The sequence below is a fragment of the Crinia signifera genome, chromosome 3 (assembly GCF_055691185.1).
Source record: "Crinia signifera chromosome 3, ASM5569118v1, whole genome shotgun sequence".
Taxonomy (NCBI): domain Eukaryota; kingdom Metazoa; phylum Chordata; class Amphibia; order Anura; family Myobatrachidae; genus Crinia; species Crinia signifera.
In genome coordinates, this window is record NC_139219.1 from 251990122 (window position 1) to 252007482 (window position 17361).

General features: G+C 41.9%; 1 protein-coding gene across 5 annotated transcripts in view; it reads right to left on the reverse strand.

Annotated features, from left to right (window-relative positions):
• Positions 1 to 17361, reverse strand: part of SCHIP1 (schwannomin interacting protein 1) — a 400884-nt gene that overhangs the window by 17145 nt on the left and 366378 nt on the right. For all 5 annotated transcript variants that reach the window (XM_083177853.1, XM_083177856.1, XM_083177854.1 and 2 more), the window contains 4 exons: positions 10639 to 10757; positions 7298 to 7415; positions 5194 to 5391; positions 1449 to 1572 (listed from right to left, as the gene is read on the reverse strand). In XM_083177853.1, the coding sequence (XP_083033979.1) occupies positions 1449 to 1572; positions 5194 to 5391; positions 7298 to 7415; positions 10639 to 10757 (559 nt within the window). The remainder of the gene's footprint in view (positions 1 to 1448; positions 1573 to 5193; positions 5392 to 7297; positions 7416 to 10638; positions 10758 to 17361) is intronic.

The window sequence follows — 17361 nt, forward strand, 5'->3', positions numbered from 1 at the left end:
GCAACAAATTAAAGTGTTCAACTTCCCATCAGGCTGATTGTGGATTTCAGTGTACAGGAAGCTGATTGTACATCTAGCGTCAATACACCATGCTGCGGGAGATGCCTGGAGTTACTGAGCTGCCAGGTCCCATGCAACTCTTAAGGTGCCGACACACTAGAACGATTTTTGGGCCGATTTTTACCAATAATCGGTCAAAAATCGGTCGAAAATTGGCCGATGCTCGCTCCCGTGGATCTTTTGCTAAATCTTCTTATCTTACGTGCTGCACAAAAGATCCATAGGAACGCACATGGGATCTTAAGAAAAATCTTTGGTAAAGATGTGCGCTTGCCTGAAATCTTTTGTCCAGATCGGACAAAAGATTTGAAGGCTAATATATGCGCACATCTTAAGATCGCAGATCTTTCTAGTGTGTGGGCACCTTTAGAACAGTGGGCATCTTTTTTTTGACCAAAATGCATCTTTAGTTGCAATGTGATGTGACTAGTATGCATGAGGGGACTGTGCCCTCCAACAAGTCAGGCCTGTGTAATTAGTACCTCCCCTCCAGTGGCGTGCTGGGCAGGGTGCCACTTGCCACCCGGGCCGGTACATGAAGAAGCAGGTGGAGGATAAGTGCAGGAGGGGGGTTAATGAAGGAGCAGGGGGGGGGGGGGGGAAGTGCTCAAAAGAAATACTGTGGGTTGGGGAAGTGCTGAAGGGGGGTACTGAAGTGGGAGGGGGAGTGCTGGAGAGGGGGTAATGAAGGAGGATAGGAAGTGCTGGAGGAGGGTACTGAAAGAGCAGGGGGAGGGAAAGTGCTGGAGGGGGGTACTGAAGAAGCAGGTGGAGGGGAATTGCTGGAGGGGTGGTAATGAAGGAGGGGTAGTGCTGGAGGAGCAGGGGAGTTGCTGAAGGGCAGTAATGAAGGAGCAACGCGGAGAGGGAGTGCTTGAGGGGATACTGAACAAGCAAGGCAGAGGGGAAGTTATGGAGAAGTCGCATAAGTGTATGGGGGCCTTAAGGTTAGGTAGGCACTAGGGGAATGTTAGGGGGTGGGGGTATGTTAGTGTTATGGTTATAAGAGGTGATAGATAGAATTACAATTAAAATACTTGGAATCCAACGGGAATTTGAACGTTGGAGTGTCTCTGTCGACATTACGGAGTGGAAATCAGATGTATATTAAGGTAGGACTCAATGAGACAGCAAGGTTATATACATGGGGTGCTGGTAAAAAGGCTGGGCCACTGGATTACCTTTGCCCCCCAGGCTAAAAGTTGCCAAGAATCCCCTGCTACCCTCCCACCGGCTCAGCAGCCTCGCTTTGCACTAATATTCAAATATGAATAAGTCCAGGAACAGAGTATTTTCTCCCTGAAGGAGGGTCAGGTAGGCAACCATGACAGACACATACTGTAGGTACAGTTTTACATATACATAAACTGTAAAGAAAACCAACTTACTTTCAATTTGAGAGTGAAGATCATTCACTATCACCTGTAACTGTCCAATCGTCATATCCCTCAGATCAGTAGGCTTTAAGCTCCTCTTCATTAAGCATTCACTAATGTGAGGCATGTGTGGCAACTACAAAGAAGAGGTTATTATTAGTAGAGGCTACAAGCACTGAGAATCTCAGCCAGTAGATGGCAGCAAAAGCACAGAGCACTTGTATCAGTTTCTGTTCTAAAAATCCCTTATTAACTATAAAAACAGACATTAAATCTGCAAAATGCATGTCTGCCAGGTGACTACATGGATTATGAATGTTATAAAATGCAAGGGCGTTTGATGAGATGTTTATAGTGCAGCTCTGGGGTACAAGATCATACATTAGTTTAATGTTCGTGCAATAGGCTGGACACATCCTGTAGCAGTCGATTTTTTGATCAGACCCAATTTAACCCTTTGAGTGCCAAGTGAATTTGTCAAAATTGGTGAGAAAATTGCCAAGCAAACATATTTATTCACCATTATGACCTGTAATGTTTACGTTTATTTATATATATATATATATATATATATATATATATATATATATATATATATATATATAGGGCTATTTTTGTGCAGGCTCCAGCAGGAACTGAGGCCCTTATTCTAGTTCACTCTTTCTGACAAAATATTTCTTAGATGGACAAAACCATGTGCACTGCAGGTGAGGCAGGTGTAAAACCCCACCCAAATCTAATTATCTCTGCACAAGTAACACCTGCATCACCTGCAGTGCACATGGTTTTGTCCATCTAAGAAATATTTTGTCTGAAAGAGTGAACTAGAATAAGGCCCTCAGTTCCTGCTGGAGCCTGCACAAAAATAGCCCTGTATATAGGAAATATAATCTTTGTAAAACATTTTTTTATTTGAATTTGTATAACAAATGTGAGCGACGCTGGCATTTTTAGCGGATTCTCACAGAAATGTGGGCACTAGAAAGGTTAGTGTTATGCCAGAGGTTTGGCATCGCACTTCTCAAGTCCTTACAGATTAGGAAGCTCTTACATCTGCAGCGAGGAGCAGCGTGCACAGGACCATGTATCGGATTAGAGCAGATATCAAACACATGTGATTTTGCGACTTTTCCCTCGATTTTTCTGCCTGATCTGCCAAACTGGGTAACTGTATGGCAAGCTTTAGTGGTTGCTATTAAGGTTTTTATGCAGGTCAGTAAAAAAAAAATGCATACTAACCCTTGTATAGTACATTAAATAGGAGCAGGTCTGCACACCTACTCCACTGGCATGAGAGCCACCACCAGGTGTTATTATAATAACGTAGGATGCTACCAGTACTGCCGTCACGTGCTTCTTTACTCCATGTTCCTGCACACTCTCCTCCTGTGCAGGGCTCAGGAGATGTGTACTAGTAGCTGTACACACCATGGCCATGCAGATTTAATGCCACAGATAGTCTATGGAAAAGCTTTCCCTTGCAGTACTATACATAGCTTTATGACAAGATATTTGGCAAAGGGAGTTAAAAAGATAAATAACTGTAATAGTTATAGTTGTGCAAATTCAAATGAAGTGTATGACGGAATTAGAACATTGCCTAGAGCTGGGGTAGCCAACCCTAGTCCTCGAGAGCTACCAGCAGTGCATGTTTTGCAGGTCTCCTCACAGAATCACAAGTGAGCTAATTAGCTCCATCTGTGGATCTTTTAAAATGTGTCAGTGATTAATGAATGCAGCTGTGCAGCAGCTAGGTTGTCTGGAAAATGTGAACTGTTGGAAGCTCTCGAGGGCCAGGGTTGGCTACCACTGGCCTAGAGGGTGACTAAAAACCACATTTAGGGAAATAAAAAGTTTATGGGGGAGGTGGTGGAGATTCGTATTCAATTGTTTTGTGGTAAAACCGGGACTTTACTGTATTTTTTAAACTGTTTTTGGGAGTGTATAAAAAAAAAACAGGATCAAGTTCCCGGACATATGTGTTTTTGCTATCACCACCGCAAACACCCCCCACACACACACACACACATACACACACACACTTGAATTCCACCCCTAATTGTAAAAGTTGTCATAGTAACATGTAGAAAAAAAGAAAGAACATAAAATCCTGGTTTTTGGTACGTAAGCTGCATGTTCTATTATAACTGCAATGTTACAGAATAAATCACTCACATACACTGTGATAATGCCTCAGGTGCTCTTAAGAGCTTCAGTATCACCTCGCTGACAGAAATATTCTGTACAGTGAGAAATGATAAGCATGTGACTCTTCTGTAAAAGCAGGTTTTTGGATAGTAATTATAAATCGTATACATACAATGAAGCCCCACGCACACTAGGCGATATCTCGCAGAAAGGGCTTCTGCGCATCTTTAACAACCCCCTCCCTCATCCTGCATGTTCAGATGAGGAAGGTCTTAGCTATACGGGTGCGTATGGCTAAGAAGAGGACGGGACCTTTGCCTGATGGCTTGGTGAGTATAATTTCCTTCCACAGGTCTCAAACGGATGCTACTGGAGAAGAGGACCGACTTGCGGTGGACCCTATGGGTAGTATTCAATGCTGCGGCGAGCGGCTGGCGAGGGGGTTAAACAGCGAGGATCACAGAAAACCAGCGATCCTAGCTGTTTAACCCCCTAAGCCAGCCGCTCACCCTATTTAACGTTCTGGGGGAATCCTGATTCCCCCAAACAGCGAGACCCGCGGCTAATGCAGCGAACCCGCTGTATTCCCCATCGCTCAAAAAACGGAGTGAGGGGGAATTGGCGTATGAGGGGGGTGAGTTGTATACTTACAGGGTGAGTGGTGACAGCTAGCAGGAAGCCCTGCTCGCTGTCGCCGCTCGCCCACGGCATTGAATACCCCCCCATTGTAGTATGAAATAAACTTTTTTCTGTTTATATTTCACTATTTGTAATGTTGTAGAACTACAAGTACTAGAGGGTCTGCTATTGTCCAGTATGCTGGTACTTGTGGTTCTTCAAGTCCCTGCATGCAGTGCAGGCTTGCTGGGACTTGCAGTTCCACAACATTACACAATAGTTTGTTCTATTTTTTAACTCTTCATCAGCCCGGTGCCCACTGCCCTGGGGCCCGGGGACAGCCCCAGGCTTCAGCACGTCCAGGGGGTATCCTGAAGAGGGGGACCCCTTCATTGGGGGGGGGGTTGTCAGGGGTCAATGCTCTGGCCAGGGGAATTTGCATAAAAAGTCTCCCCCGGCTGTGGCATCAGCCTGCTGGTTATTTGGGCCAGGTGCTGGTTCTCAAAATACAGGGGACTCCTAGTCATTTTGTCCCCCCATATTTTGGGAACTAGGACCGGCCCTTGAGCCTGGTGCTGGTTTCAGAAATTGCGGGGGTCAACCAACTTTTTTTGGCATCTTTTAAAAAACTCTTCTAGTCTGTACAGGGCTTTAAGCCACAGCTTCTGTTAATAATAATTATAATAATAATAATAATAATAATAATAATAATAATAATTCGGTAAAATGGCAGCTTCCCCTGTACGACAGCACATTTTTATAGAGGAACTGTGAATGTATGTAAAGGGTAACTGGTTATCCTGTAGTGTTTTACTGTACGACAAGCAACTCCTTAGGTCTGTGTGCATTGACATTACAATTTATACAATTAATTACAAGGCTTGAATACTCTAAAATACATTGACCAGGCCCTGCAGAAGGCCGGCGACAGGCTCATATGGCTATTAGTGGGATACAAGCGTCAAATGTAAATGTTCTAGATCTCACTTACAAGATCTGCAACAGGAGATTTCTTCCTGTTTTGCTTTTCCACTTCCACCTGCATCTTGGCCATGGGCTTCACCATAGCCAGAGCCATCTTCGCTTCGGCCTGCAGTTTCTTCTGTCTGGAGATAAAATCCATGTCTTCAAATGCTTCGGACTCCTCCTCAGTGGTGTCCCGGTCTGAGTAGGAAGAGCTCTGTTTGCTCTATATAATAACACAGACAATATTCACACATGTGTGACACAAACAATGCAACACGCAGTTTCTAATTAGGTGAAAATGGGAATAATTCATTATCTATTTGAATATTAGTCATGAAAGGCTGATTAAAGATAAATATAAAGCTGTATTAAAGCAAATATTTGCCCAAGAATGAGTGCTTATTATTTTATTGTTTTGGCCTAACAAATGATGTGAACCCCAGTTATAGCTCTCTGGCTGTGTATCTTTTCAGAATGCTTTCTGTATGAGTGGTGGGCAGACTGCAATGACATCACTGTGCTGTGCGCAATGATTGTGGCATAGCCATAGTCCAATATACAGATGTGTCCTCCTACATCTAGCCTCAATATGCCATGCACTACAAGATGCCTAGTGTGAGTGAGCCGTCAGTTCCCATGCAACTTTCAGACATTGTTTTGTCAAAAAAAATGCATCATTTGCATCTCTATGCAAATAAGATACACAAGCAGACCTTGCTGATTAAAATGGTATTTGGTATGCTTATATGCTGTGTGTGAACATACGCCTACTACAAAATGCTACGTAACAGTGTTTTCCAGCCCTATTTAGAATTTACTTCTATTACGGTTTTAAATCCAATGGCCAAAGAAAACCTGCAACTTCGTAAATCTACTATGTAATGAAACAAAGTCAGAACAAAAACAACAAATGACTGATTAACTACTCTGGTCTTTGTGCAGATTGTAATCTAAAGGTGCCCACACACTAGACAAAAGATTTCAGGTAAGCGCACATCTTTATCAAAGATTTCAGTTAAAGGCCCCCATACACTAGGGCGACTTTTCCTTAGGACAAGTCGCCCCCGACTTCCCCCTGAGCTTCCCCGGCTTGATTAGATTGGCACTTGATGTGCCATTTTTTACATGTGATAAATCGTCTCGATTTATCACATGTAAAAAACCCGGGGAGCAGGGGGGGGGGGGGGGGCTACAGAGCAGGGCTGCTGGTGGGAGAAGGGGGGGGCTGGGGACGCTGCGGGGGACACAGGCGGCATAGAGCCGGGCAGAGGGAGCCGGGAGCTGTCAGTGCTAGAAAAAAAAGCCTATACAATGAATGGGCAGCCTGTGATTGGCTGAGCGCTCTCTCAGCCAATTGCTGACTGGCTGAGAAAGCGCTCAGCCAATCACAGGCCGCCCATTCATTGTATGGGCTTTTTTTTTTATTCAGAACTGACAGCTCCCGGCTCCCCCTGCCCGGCTCTATGCCGCCTGTGTCCCCCGCAGCATCCCCAGCCCCCTCCACAGCCGCGCCGCCCCACTAGGTCCCAAGTCGGGTGGTCGGACGTGCAGCAGGTCCGACCACCCGACGCAGATCCGATGCGCACGGGACCGCGCATCAAAACTGAGGGGACATCAAAACTAGCCGATTTTGGTCCGATTTCGGCCAGATCCGACTGATCTGGCCGAAATCTGACCAAAATCGGCTAGTGTATGGGGGCCTTAAGATCCCATGTGCGTTCCTATGGATCTTTTGTTAAATCTTCTGATCTTTCATGCAGAATGTAAGATCAGAAGATTTAGCAAAAAAAAAAATCGACAGGAGCACACATCCGACCGATTTATCGGAAATCGGCCAATCTGCAAAAAAAAAAAACGTGTGTGGGCATCTTAAGCCTTTTCTTGAATAGCAAAAGTACCAAAAAGACTCTTCATAATAATGGTAAATGAAGTAGATGTAAACAGATTACATAAGAACTACAGATCTCCCAAAAATGACACGTACAGAAGAGGTGATAGTTCTCTGTAATGGGCCCTACACACAGGCCGACTTTTAGGCATTTTCTAAACGATTTTACTAAATTGCTCAGAAAATGCTTGAAATTGAATGTAAATCACAGTTTAAGAAAAGCAGATTATCTCCAACTCACCATTGGAGATAATGGAGTATCCAGACTAGTTTCTGTTTTGCTGTCATCAGCATCGCTGTCCTTATCACTCCCACTGTCATTTACAAAACAGATTTGCAAGTTCATCCCACTTTGGAGCCTGGAAAATGAAAATGGAAAATGTATTTTTAGAGGCACTACTACAGTACAAGTAAGTGTTAAAAAATACATTGTTTAATGATACTTTCACACGTGACAAGAACATCAATTAATTGTCAACATAACAAAATGTAAACACATGGGTTACAGTCCATAACAATCATAAAAAAGAAAAAGAAAAAAAGACAGAATCACAATAAAATCACTGGACTGACACACACACACACACACACACATTGGGGTCGATCCTATTAAATGCGATAATTTCTCTGGCACGAAACATCACGTCAGCAGCCGCACTTTATGGCGTATGGAATTCACACAAAAGTGCATGATGCCCCACAGGGCTGTAACCCAATAAGTAAAAAAATCTAATGTAACAAAGAAAACTATGTTTATTTTCTCCCTCTACATACTGTATGTATTGTATGCAATACTCTCCTTCCCAACCTACTGCAAACATATCAACATGTGCAGGAGTGGGCTATAAGTGGCCCTCCAGCTGCTAATGGAGTACACATCCCAGCATGCTATGAAACCGTTTTAGAACGGCCAAAAAGCAAAACTGTGGCAGGTGTGCTGAGGTGCATTGTTCTACAGCAACTAGAGGGATGTTTAGTGGCCAGCCCTGTGGGTTAAGGCAATTTGGGCAAATTTTATACTTTTATGCCATCGGCCCGCCACCCACAGCCCAGGGGTGGTGGAGACAGCCCCGGGCTTCAACCCGGGCTGGGGTTCCCATGGAGGGACCCCTTTTTTTAAAGTGGGTGCCCGCCACTGCCAGGGACCCGAGCTGACCAGCCAGGGTGATCATGCTATGGGAACCTCATGTAAAAAGTGTCATGACACCGCTGGCTGTTTAAGCCTGGTGCTGGTTCTGAAATATGGGGGACCCCTACTCCTTTTGTCCCCTGTATTTTGGGAACCAGGACCGGGCCAAGAGCATGGTGCTGGGTATAGACGGAACCCGGGCAGCAGTGAATACCAGGATGTGCTGAGCGCCCCTTGGTGGGGGTGACCATGCTGCCCAGTACCCGCCGCTGCCACCCACCTATTTTTTTGTGTGAAATCTCCTGCCCCCGCAGCTCTCTGGGAGTCTTTACATGCGTTAAATCGCATGCAAAAATCAAGTGCCAAATCGTAAGTGAGCTCTCCCGGGGAGCTCAGGGGAAATTGAGTCCGACTTGCCAGTTAGACTAGTGTATGGGGGGCCTTTAGACCAACAGAAATACAGTACAAGTTTTGCAGCGGGCTATAATCTCACAATAAAATAAGCTCATAACACTGCACAACACTTGTGGCTCATAACTTGCAGCACAAAACAGCAATAAATACAGTCTAAGCAAGTGTTAAGTGAGAAATTGTAATCTCCTAAGTCATTTTTCTGCACATTAACGTCAGGCAGTAGCTAACTGCAACACAGCTAGTAGCATGCCACACACAAGGGCTGAACATCACTATCACAGACTGGCCCTAAAAAAGAGCATTCCTTATTATATGTTATTAACTCAGACAAAGGAAACCCACCCAAAAAAGGAAATGGCAAGTGTTTACATAAACTGTGATACTCGCTATTGATTCTCACACTCCCTATGGTCTGCGATTAAATGGAACTTACCATTAGTGTACAGTGGTTGGAAACCAGTACCAATAACTGCACGTAGACATTTAAGGGGCTCATATATTGCATTCATTTTTGTGCTAATAAAACTTCATAATTGAAGAAATGGTCAGTGCTACCCATTTTATGTTTTCATTATTTGGAGGTTAACGGAGAGCCTGAGAAGGTGCAGGAGACATGTAGCAGGTGTGAGGGTACATGCGTGCTGCACCCAGAGAACATAAGCCCCGATATAGCGCATACATACTGAACGATATCGTTCAGTGATGTCACCCGGGTCCTCACTGCTAACATGCAGTCATCAACAACGTACGGGAGAAGGTGATGTCACAGATGATATTGCCCAGTGTGTATGCTTAGTCTGACTAGACTTACCACCAATATCATTAATTATATCGGAGGTAGAGCCTGTGCTTGTGTGTACGGGGCTTATTGTATTATTATTGTGTAGAATATGGAGTCATCCTCTATTGATAAGAGATAGCTCCCCCTTGTGGATTCCCCACACAAAGGGAAATCTTTGAGAATCCCACAACATTCCCAAATAGGGAAAGAGATCTATGGATTTCATACCTTCTAGTTATACTCACAATACCTAGCTTACAATATCCAAACCATTATCTTCCTACCTTCATGCTACAGATCTATGGGAGATAAGTCATCATTACATATATGCCATATTTTAGTACTGACTTGTGACTGATGCATAGATAATGTAAGAAGCACAGAAGCCTCAGCGTATGCAGCAAAATGGCACAAGAATTGCATTGCTCCACTGGGCGCCATCTAGTGGCCTCTGGTGTGCAAAACACTTGAAATCCTATCATAGAGGTGAGGAGCAGCGTAACGCCTTTTATTATATAGGATACATGTTTGCACTGCTATTTGTTTTTCTAGTTCAGTGCTATGCATTACAGTGATTGTTTTGATTATTGCTACTTACAAGTTAATGAAACAGATTAGTCTATATGCGATCGAATGAATATAACCGTGTACAGTATACTGTAGTTTGCTATGATATTCTCATTCAAAGGAAAACTCCCACTGACGACAGTATGATAGTGATCACGGGAGCTCAAACATCCTTTTTAAGAGACTCTTTAGTACAATAAAAACTCCCACTGGAGTGAAAGTCCCTATTATCTCACTTCTAATTCACAGCGCCTATGTAATCCCAGATTTTCTTTTTAATCCAATTAGGAGGGCAAACAGCAATATAAAATGTTCTCATGAGAAGTAGAATGCGTTCACTTCAGAGTAGTACAATCCTATTCTATCTTCTTTACTCAAAATATACATTACTAGCTCCCCTTTATACACAGTGATCCATGGTTCTGCTGGATCTTAAACCTCACTATTTTACCATCCTAGACTATGCGCAGACTAATTTCCCGGTTTTCTTCTGAATTTGAAGAAAATTTTAAATGGACTTTTTATAAATGCGTTCATTCTTAACAAAATATACTATATATAATTCACCAAGTCCCTCACATAAATGGTACTGTGCTGATAAAGATATAACAGCAGCAGGGCTTTCCATACATGGCAATACATACACATGAGCACACAATAGCAGGGTGGTGCTGTGCCAGTAAGATCATACCTGGAAGACAGGCTCGGCTTCCCACTTTTGCTACAGCTTGTATAGATGCCAGGGCCATCGTCAAAAAAACTCCCAAGTGCCAATTTTTTCCTGATGGATTCTCTTTCATTCTTCTGAGCCTGAGAAAAGGACAAATTGACAGGTTAAGTGATAACGTTTACAGCATCTGTTTCCCAATTCCAGACTACATTAAACAGACTGTAATCAAGTAAATATTTAGTCTACAAAAAAAATCAAACAGTAGCAGTGCAAAGAGAATTGTATCGGTCTGTGGCTAGGAGAGACTTTAGCCCTAAATCAGTTTAGCGCGGTAATCTGTGAACATTGCAGTGTTTACTGAGTGCCTAAGATGCCCCTCCCCTGCCGAATCCCCTCAGTACCGTGCGAGGGGATGTGTACGAGAACATTGGGGTGAAGCCTCTAACCATCAGGGCTGGGGCCGAATTCAGATCGCTACGAGCAATCCTGAATCGGACCTTTTATTCATAATATATATATTTTTAAGAGTGCTTGTTTCATAGATGTTTGTAGGCCTCTTTACAGTGTACAGTATGCTCACACTATGCTGCCTCTTTATAATGCCCCTCCCTCGCTTACCCCCGGGTGTACTATTGGCACAAACAGGGTTTAAAGTGTGGTAATTAGATTTTTTTTTTTTACTTTTAACATGTAGTAAAGATAAAGAGATTATATTGTAAGAATGTTTTCCTTCACAAATAAGGAATGAATGCCAGGAAGCAGGCTGTGTAACAATAGCCCATGCATACCAGTTAATGACACAGGATACACTGCAGCTGCACCTATACAATGAACAGACCTACAGTAAGAAACACCTGGATCTGATGGCAACCACCCCACTGTGCTAAGCTAACAATGATGACAGTCATTAACAGACAACTATTATATAACTACATCAGTGCAGCAGTAATGATGGAAAGGGAACATTGTAGGCCTGTGAGATTGATGCCTGTCACATACATCTGAAGGGCTTCTTAGGTTATCACTATGTAGAAAATAAATTCATGAAGGACCAGCCAAGCTTAACAAATATCATTTCTTTTTATGGGAAGATAAGTTGCTTGGCAGTGCACACAAAAAGGACACAAATGGTCAGCAGCGCTTAGCTATAAAAATATTATAGTAAATCAATAAAGCCGATTGGATTGACTTCAGAAGATATTTGGATAAGGGATACTCAAACCTGTATAATATTTTTAAAGCTGAGCACTGCAGAACATTAGTGTCCTTTTTGTGTGTTTCCTAACACAGGACAAACTATCCTGTTTAAACAGTATGTGTGAAACATCACATCTGGAAGAGCCTCCACCAACGCGCAATTAGAGTTTAAAAAAAAAAAATCTCGGTAGTGCAATTTAATGTTATAGATTTGGATTTTGCATAGGTTTCTCATACTGTTCAATGTTTGGTACAACAGCAGGCCGTTGTACTTAGGAACTGAACTGGCTGAAAGATAGAAGGTAAGAGTAATTCTAAATGCAGCATGCCCAGACTGAGCTAGCATAGTCAGTGGAGTTCTATAGGGATCAGTATTGGGTCCCTTTTAATACTAGCTAATGAAATGTCCTATTGGGTTGTGTACACAATCAGAATGCTGACAGCGGGGTACCGACGGTCAGAATTCTGATGGATAATGGGGAGTAGTTTTACATGTCTGCCGGTAGTCCTCTGTTGGTGACAGAGGACTACCGGCAGACATGTGTTCTCCTTGGAGCTCCCATCTACTCTATCCCACCCCTCTCTTTCTCCAATTGTACTCTTGTGGTCGGATAATAAAAGTATTGTTCTATATGTAACTAGAGAAGTACTGCTGATCGGATTCCTCTCCATTCTCAGATATCCAGAACAGCAGTGTTTTACCCTCTGGGAAGAGTTTATTTTGCCCTGATTTATCTGGTAGCTATTGGATGTGATAGACCTCCAGTGGATCATCTTTACTAGACCCATGTAGGAGAACAGTAGTAGTGGTACATTAAAGTGTAACAATGTACAGAAAACCATCCTGTAATAATTCTTATAGAATTGTATTCTTCTGTTATAATGACATTAGATAAATCATATGGGACAGCTCTATGAAAAGGTGATTAGTGCTCAGACATGCAGATATATTATATGCTGTTCCAGCTGTTCGTCCAATAGCCTACAGTCACTGACAACACACCTGCTTCTGATACAACCAGTGCTGAAGACAAAAGGATGGACTGTTACTGTCCATTACACCAACATAAACCTCAAGTATAACAAGATATGTTCATGTACTGTTAAATACCTACATTATGCCATCTGAATTATTATTTTAGCTTATACTATTCTTTCAAGGCATGTCACCCAGGGTGCCAGATTCATGCTTCCCAGCTCTTGGATTCTTGCAGTTCTACTATAGTGGCGGATAATGCTTATTTATAACCCTAAGCCAGGGGTTCGCACATGTTGCATATGGACAATAAATGTATGCTTGTAATGGTTCACTGCAATCGCCACCTAAATACAATGGACTGACTGGTAAACCTTCTTGAACACATTAATTTTCACACTCACCAAAGGTAGGCCACAATAGAATGATCACACAAGGGTAATGGAGTGATGTCAAACCCAGGTTTATATTATAAGGTCCAGCCCTGTACAGGCTGTGTGCGAATGGTTAAACGTAATAACTAGAGTTTATAGCAGACATGGCGAACATTTGGCTCTCCAGCTGTTAAACTACAAGTCTCAGCATGCCCTGCAACAATTTTGCTATTAGATAAAGCTAAAGCTGTGGCAGGGCATGCTGGTATGTGTAGTTCTACAGTAATTAAACAGGTTCTGGTACTATTACTATATATATATATATATATATATATCGAGAAGGAGTTGGAGGCACTCTCAGGACTTCTGAAGTATTGAACACACAGACAAGCAGTCTGATAGCTACCAGACTGCTTGTCTGTGTGTTCATTACTTCACAAGTCCTGAGAGTGCCTCCAACTCCTTCTCGCTACATACAGTGTCGTTTGACACAGGTATGGCAGCCAGGCCCCTACCGCACCTAACGTTTTGAGTGCAGATCACTACAAGGATATATATATATTTATATTGCTGGTGGCTAGCACTCCTTTGCTGTTTCGCTGTGAAAATGCCCAGATGCCTTTCTGAAGCTGGACGCGACTCCACTTACAGGTCCGATTCCCTATACAGCAGCACTCAGAGACGCAGTGTCAAACCATTTGGATGTGTCAAAAATTTATTCAGGAAACGTTTCGGGGCTACCCCCTTTCTCAAGCATCTGCAACACTGAGTCTCCAAAACACTGACATCTGCTGGCAGAGAGTGAAACTACATCTTACTCACACATGCACAAACATAGAAGGTGTTTGAAGCTTTTAAAGCTTTTGCTTCGAGTGGGCCTACTATATATATATATATATATATATATATCTCAATAAAAAATGTATAACTAAACATTTATCGGAACAGAGTTTAAATAATGGTGTGGTGTAATATAATGTTGTTTATGGGAGTGCGTCTTATACTGTATGTACATTATACTGTAGAATGCTGTAGTGAAGCTTTGGGAAACATTGTTCGTATGCTGAGAAAAATATGACGACAATGTTCAATAGTTTTGTCTATGCATTGCTATTCTGTAAACTTTATGCGTACAAGCTCATATGATCTGCATGCAAATAAGAGCCATGCAAGTAACAACAGGGATACCAATACAGTGGAGTATTTACTGTAGAAAGTGCAATGCTGTGATACCCCAATGGTGTTTTCACAGTATTTCAAGAATGCCAATCCCTATCCTCTTCTGACTGCATTTTTACATCTTGACATACATTGTCTGCAGGGTAAGTCACGTCATACAATTAAAGGGATATAGGCTATAATCTAGTGTAAGAAGATTTACTACAACCCATGGACCATAAGCTATGAAAAGTCCTCTTTCTCAAGATGTCATGAAACGAAAAAATCTTTAGGAAAATGAAACACCTTACATAAAGTCAGCTAGTGAAACATCTCCAATATAAGAAATTAAGCTGATTAAATACAAACATCCATGTGTGTCATTGAGCAGAGAAATGCTGCAGGAATAAGCTTCTTAGCCACTTGCAGCAGCCTATACGTTGTCTATACTCTAGTAATAATGTAATCCTGCAGGGAAAGCCCTTGTGCTGGAAGTTTACAATCACTGTCGGGTGAGCACTTTTACCTACAATCCATATTAACAAATCAGCTATTTCTCAAGCCGGATGAAAACAGATCACAAATTCTAATAGAGGGTACACACGGTGAGATATGCACTATATTTGATTTTGCTTAAAGAAGCAAAATTTAAATCAAATGCACATCGAATGCTTTTACAGCAGCATTCGATGCAGATTCGATCCCAATGCGCATTCATGTATAGTGGAAATGGAAAAGATATATAGTCTTGCCAGACAAGACTAAATAGTAGAAATCGAACGGCATATTGATGCAAAATCGAATGCCAGAGCTTAAAGTACGTACAGACGCATCAATTTGCTTTCGATTTACCCTCCACCACTTTTCAATTTTTCCTTTGATTTTCCATTTGTTTTAACATTCGATCCGATTTCGACATCAAATTTGATTTACATTCAAGGCGCAGTGTACACATTCAATTACTGGATCAAATTCGATATTTCCTTGCCTGCAGAGTCTATTTTTCTTTTCGATATAGAGAAACCGGGAGCACGCATCGAATCAAATGCCAGTCGAAAGTGCCCTAAAAACCATTCGATTTAGATTAGGTTTCGATTCCATTTTGCTTCTATAAGCAAAATCTAATCGAAAACAGGGAAAAATGTAAGAGTTTTTACACAGCTTAACCGTGTTTATGCACCTTTATATGGACTACTTAATTCTAGATAAATAATATTTAAAATAATTGTAAATTGTTAAGAAAATAACAAATAGGATGCTTCCAAGTTCAATAGATGGAGAGTCCATCCCATAACTATTAGTCGATAATTATCGACAGAATTATTTAAAGCTATACTTTCTTGAATATTTTGGGAGAATACTCTCCCCTCTACTTATATAGTGAATTGTTATAGAAAATGTTGAAAAAGGTTTTTGATCCTCACTGATGTTACTGAAATGTCATCATCCATGGTCGGATGTGCTGTATCATTACTTTGTTTTATGAGGCTCAGTAAAAATATTTTGGAAAAAAACAAATAGCTTGCTGACATAAATAGATACATTTAAATAAATAAAGATAGATAGATAAATAATAAAAAATGAAACCACAAACCTACATAGCTCTGAAGTTGACCATATATCAGAATGACCAACTCACAATAATGATAGTGTCCATATTTCCCTTCAACTCCCCGGCAGTCCCAGACTCATGAATTGGTGGTTTATGGAAACAAAATGCATCCAACTGCTGCATACGGCCGGTCAATTTTATGCACCTAAACTGCCGAAAACTGCCACTCAAATGACGCCAGTTGTATGAGCCATTGAATGACCGATTGCATGTGCACATCTGATCCCAACTGATCAGACGTGCAGCAAGGACCAACCATTTGACCCACGGGATTGCATGATTGTGTGCATACAATACATCAAAACCCCTCAAGATTGTACGATTCTCGATGCATCTTTGAAAACATAGGACAAGGTATGGTCACCATTTTATTAAGAATGAGCAATTAATTTTGCATTCACCAAAGTCTGTTGTGGTCTCCAAAGAAAAAAGGATTTTAGTTACTAAAAAGAGGAGTCTTCCAATTACCCAATGCTGGAATGTAACTTTCTTGGGGTCTATTGCAGCATCTTTTTCCCACCATCTCTTTGTGGCTACTTGGATAATCTTTTATAGGATTGTGACAATGTAACTTCTAGTATACCAACAGAATAAACTCTCCACTATTAAGCAGCCACAAATATTTTATGTGGAGTTAATCGGAGTGATGTCCGGCCATGCACACTACAGACTATCACACAATTTCCTGTGAATCTGCTGGGTGCAAGGATACTGGTCAACAAAGTGCTTTTACCTGACCATTCCAAGTAATAAAATATCTAACATTATATCTATAAAGTTAATATGATTGTTTTTTACTTTTGTCATTGTGGTGTGTTGGTGAATTGCTATCCATCTATCACAAACATAGAGCTAGCAGTACACGCAGGACCATTACCTTTGTAGACGTTTCTATCAAATGAAGGGTTGAGATTTTCTGCAAAATCATTTCCTTCCTTTTGTTGTTCATCTTCGGCTGAGTGGAGCCTTCTGGGATATTACATCGAGTCCATGCCCAACTTCCTATCCCAGTTATCTTGTTTCTCAAGGCTTTGATTCTGCATCCTATCTAAGCTGTGACAGCTCAGAGAGAGTGTAATATGTGAGATTCCCCTCACTGGGGCCCATAGTGCATTTCTCCTTCTCATATGTAGGTGCAGACGTCTGTTACTTTCTGCTATTCAGATCTCTCTCTTGCGCAGAGAACCCGGGCCTGTCATACTCCCACTATCACCTGCCACACTTCAGCAAGGAATGCAGCTACAATCTACTCCGCTCTGCCGTTCCCTAATAAAGACAAAATGCAGCAGCATCTGGATGGCTGACACCATTATATTTAGATTTCAAAGAAAAGCAGTCAGTACAAATATTCCGGAGATAAAACCTGTGGTGCCCCAGAGCTGACACAAGCTCAATCTCACTATACAGCGCATTAAACAACTTGGAAT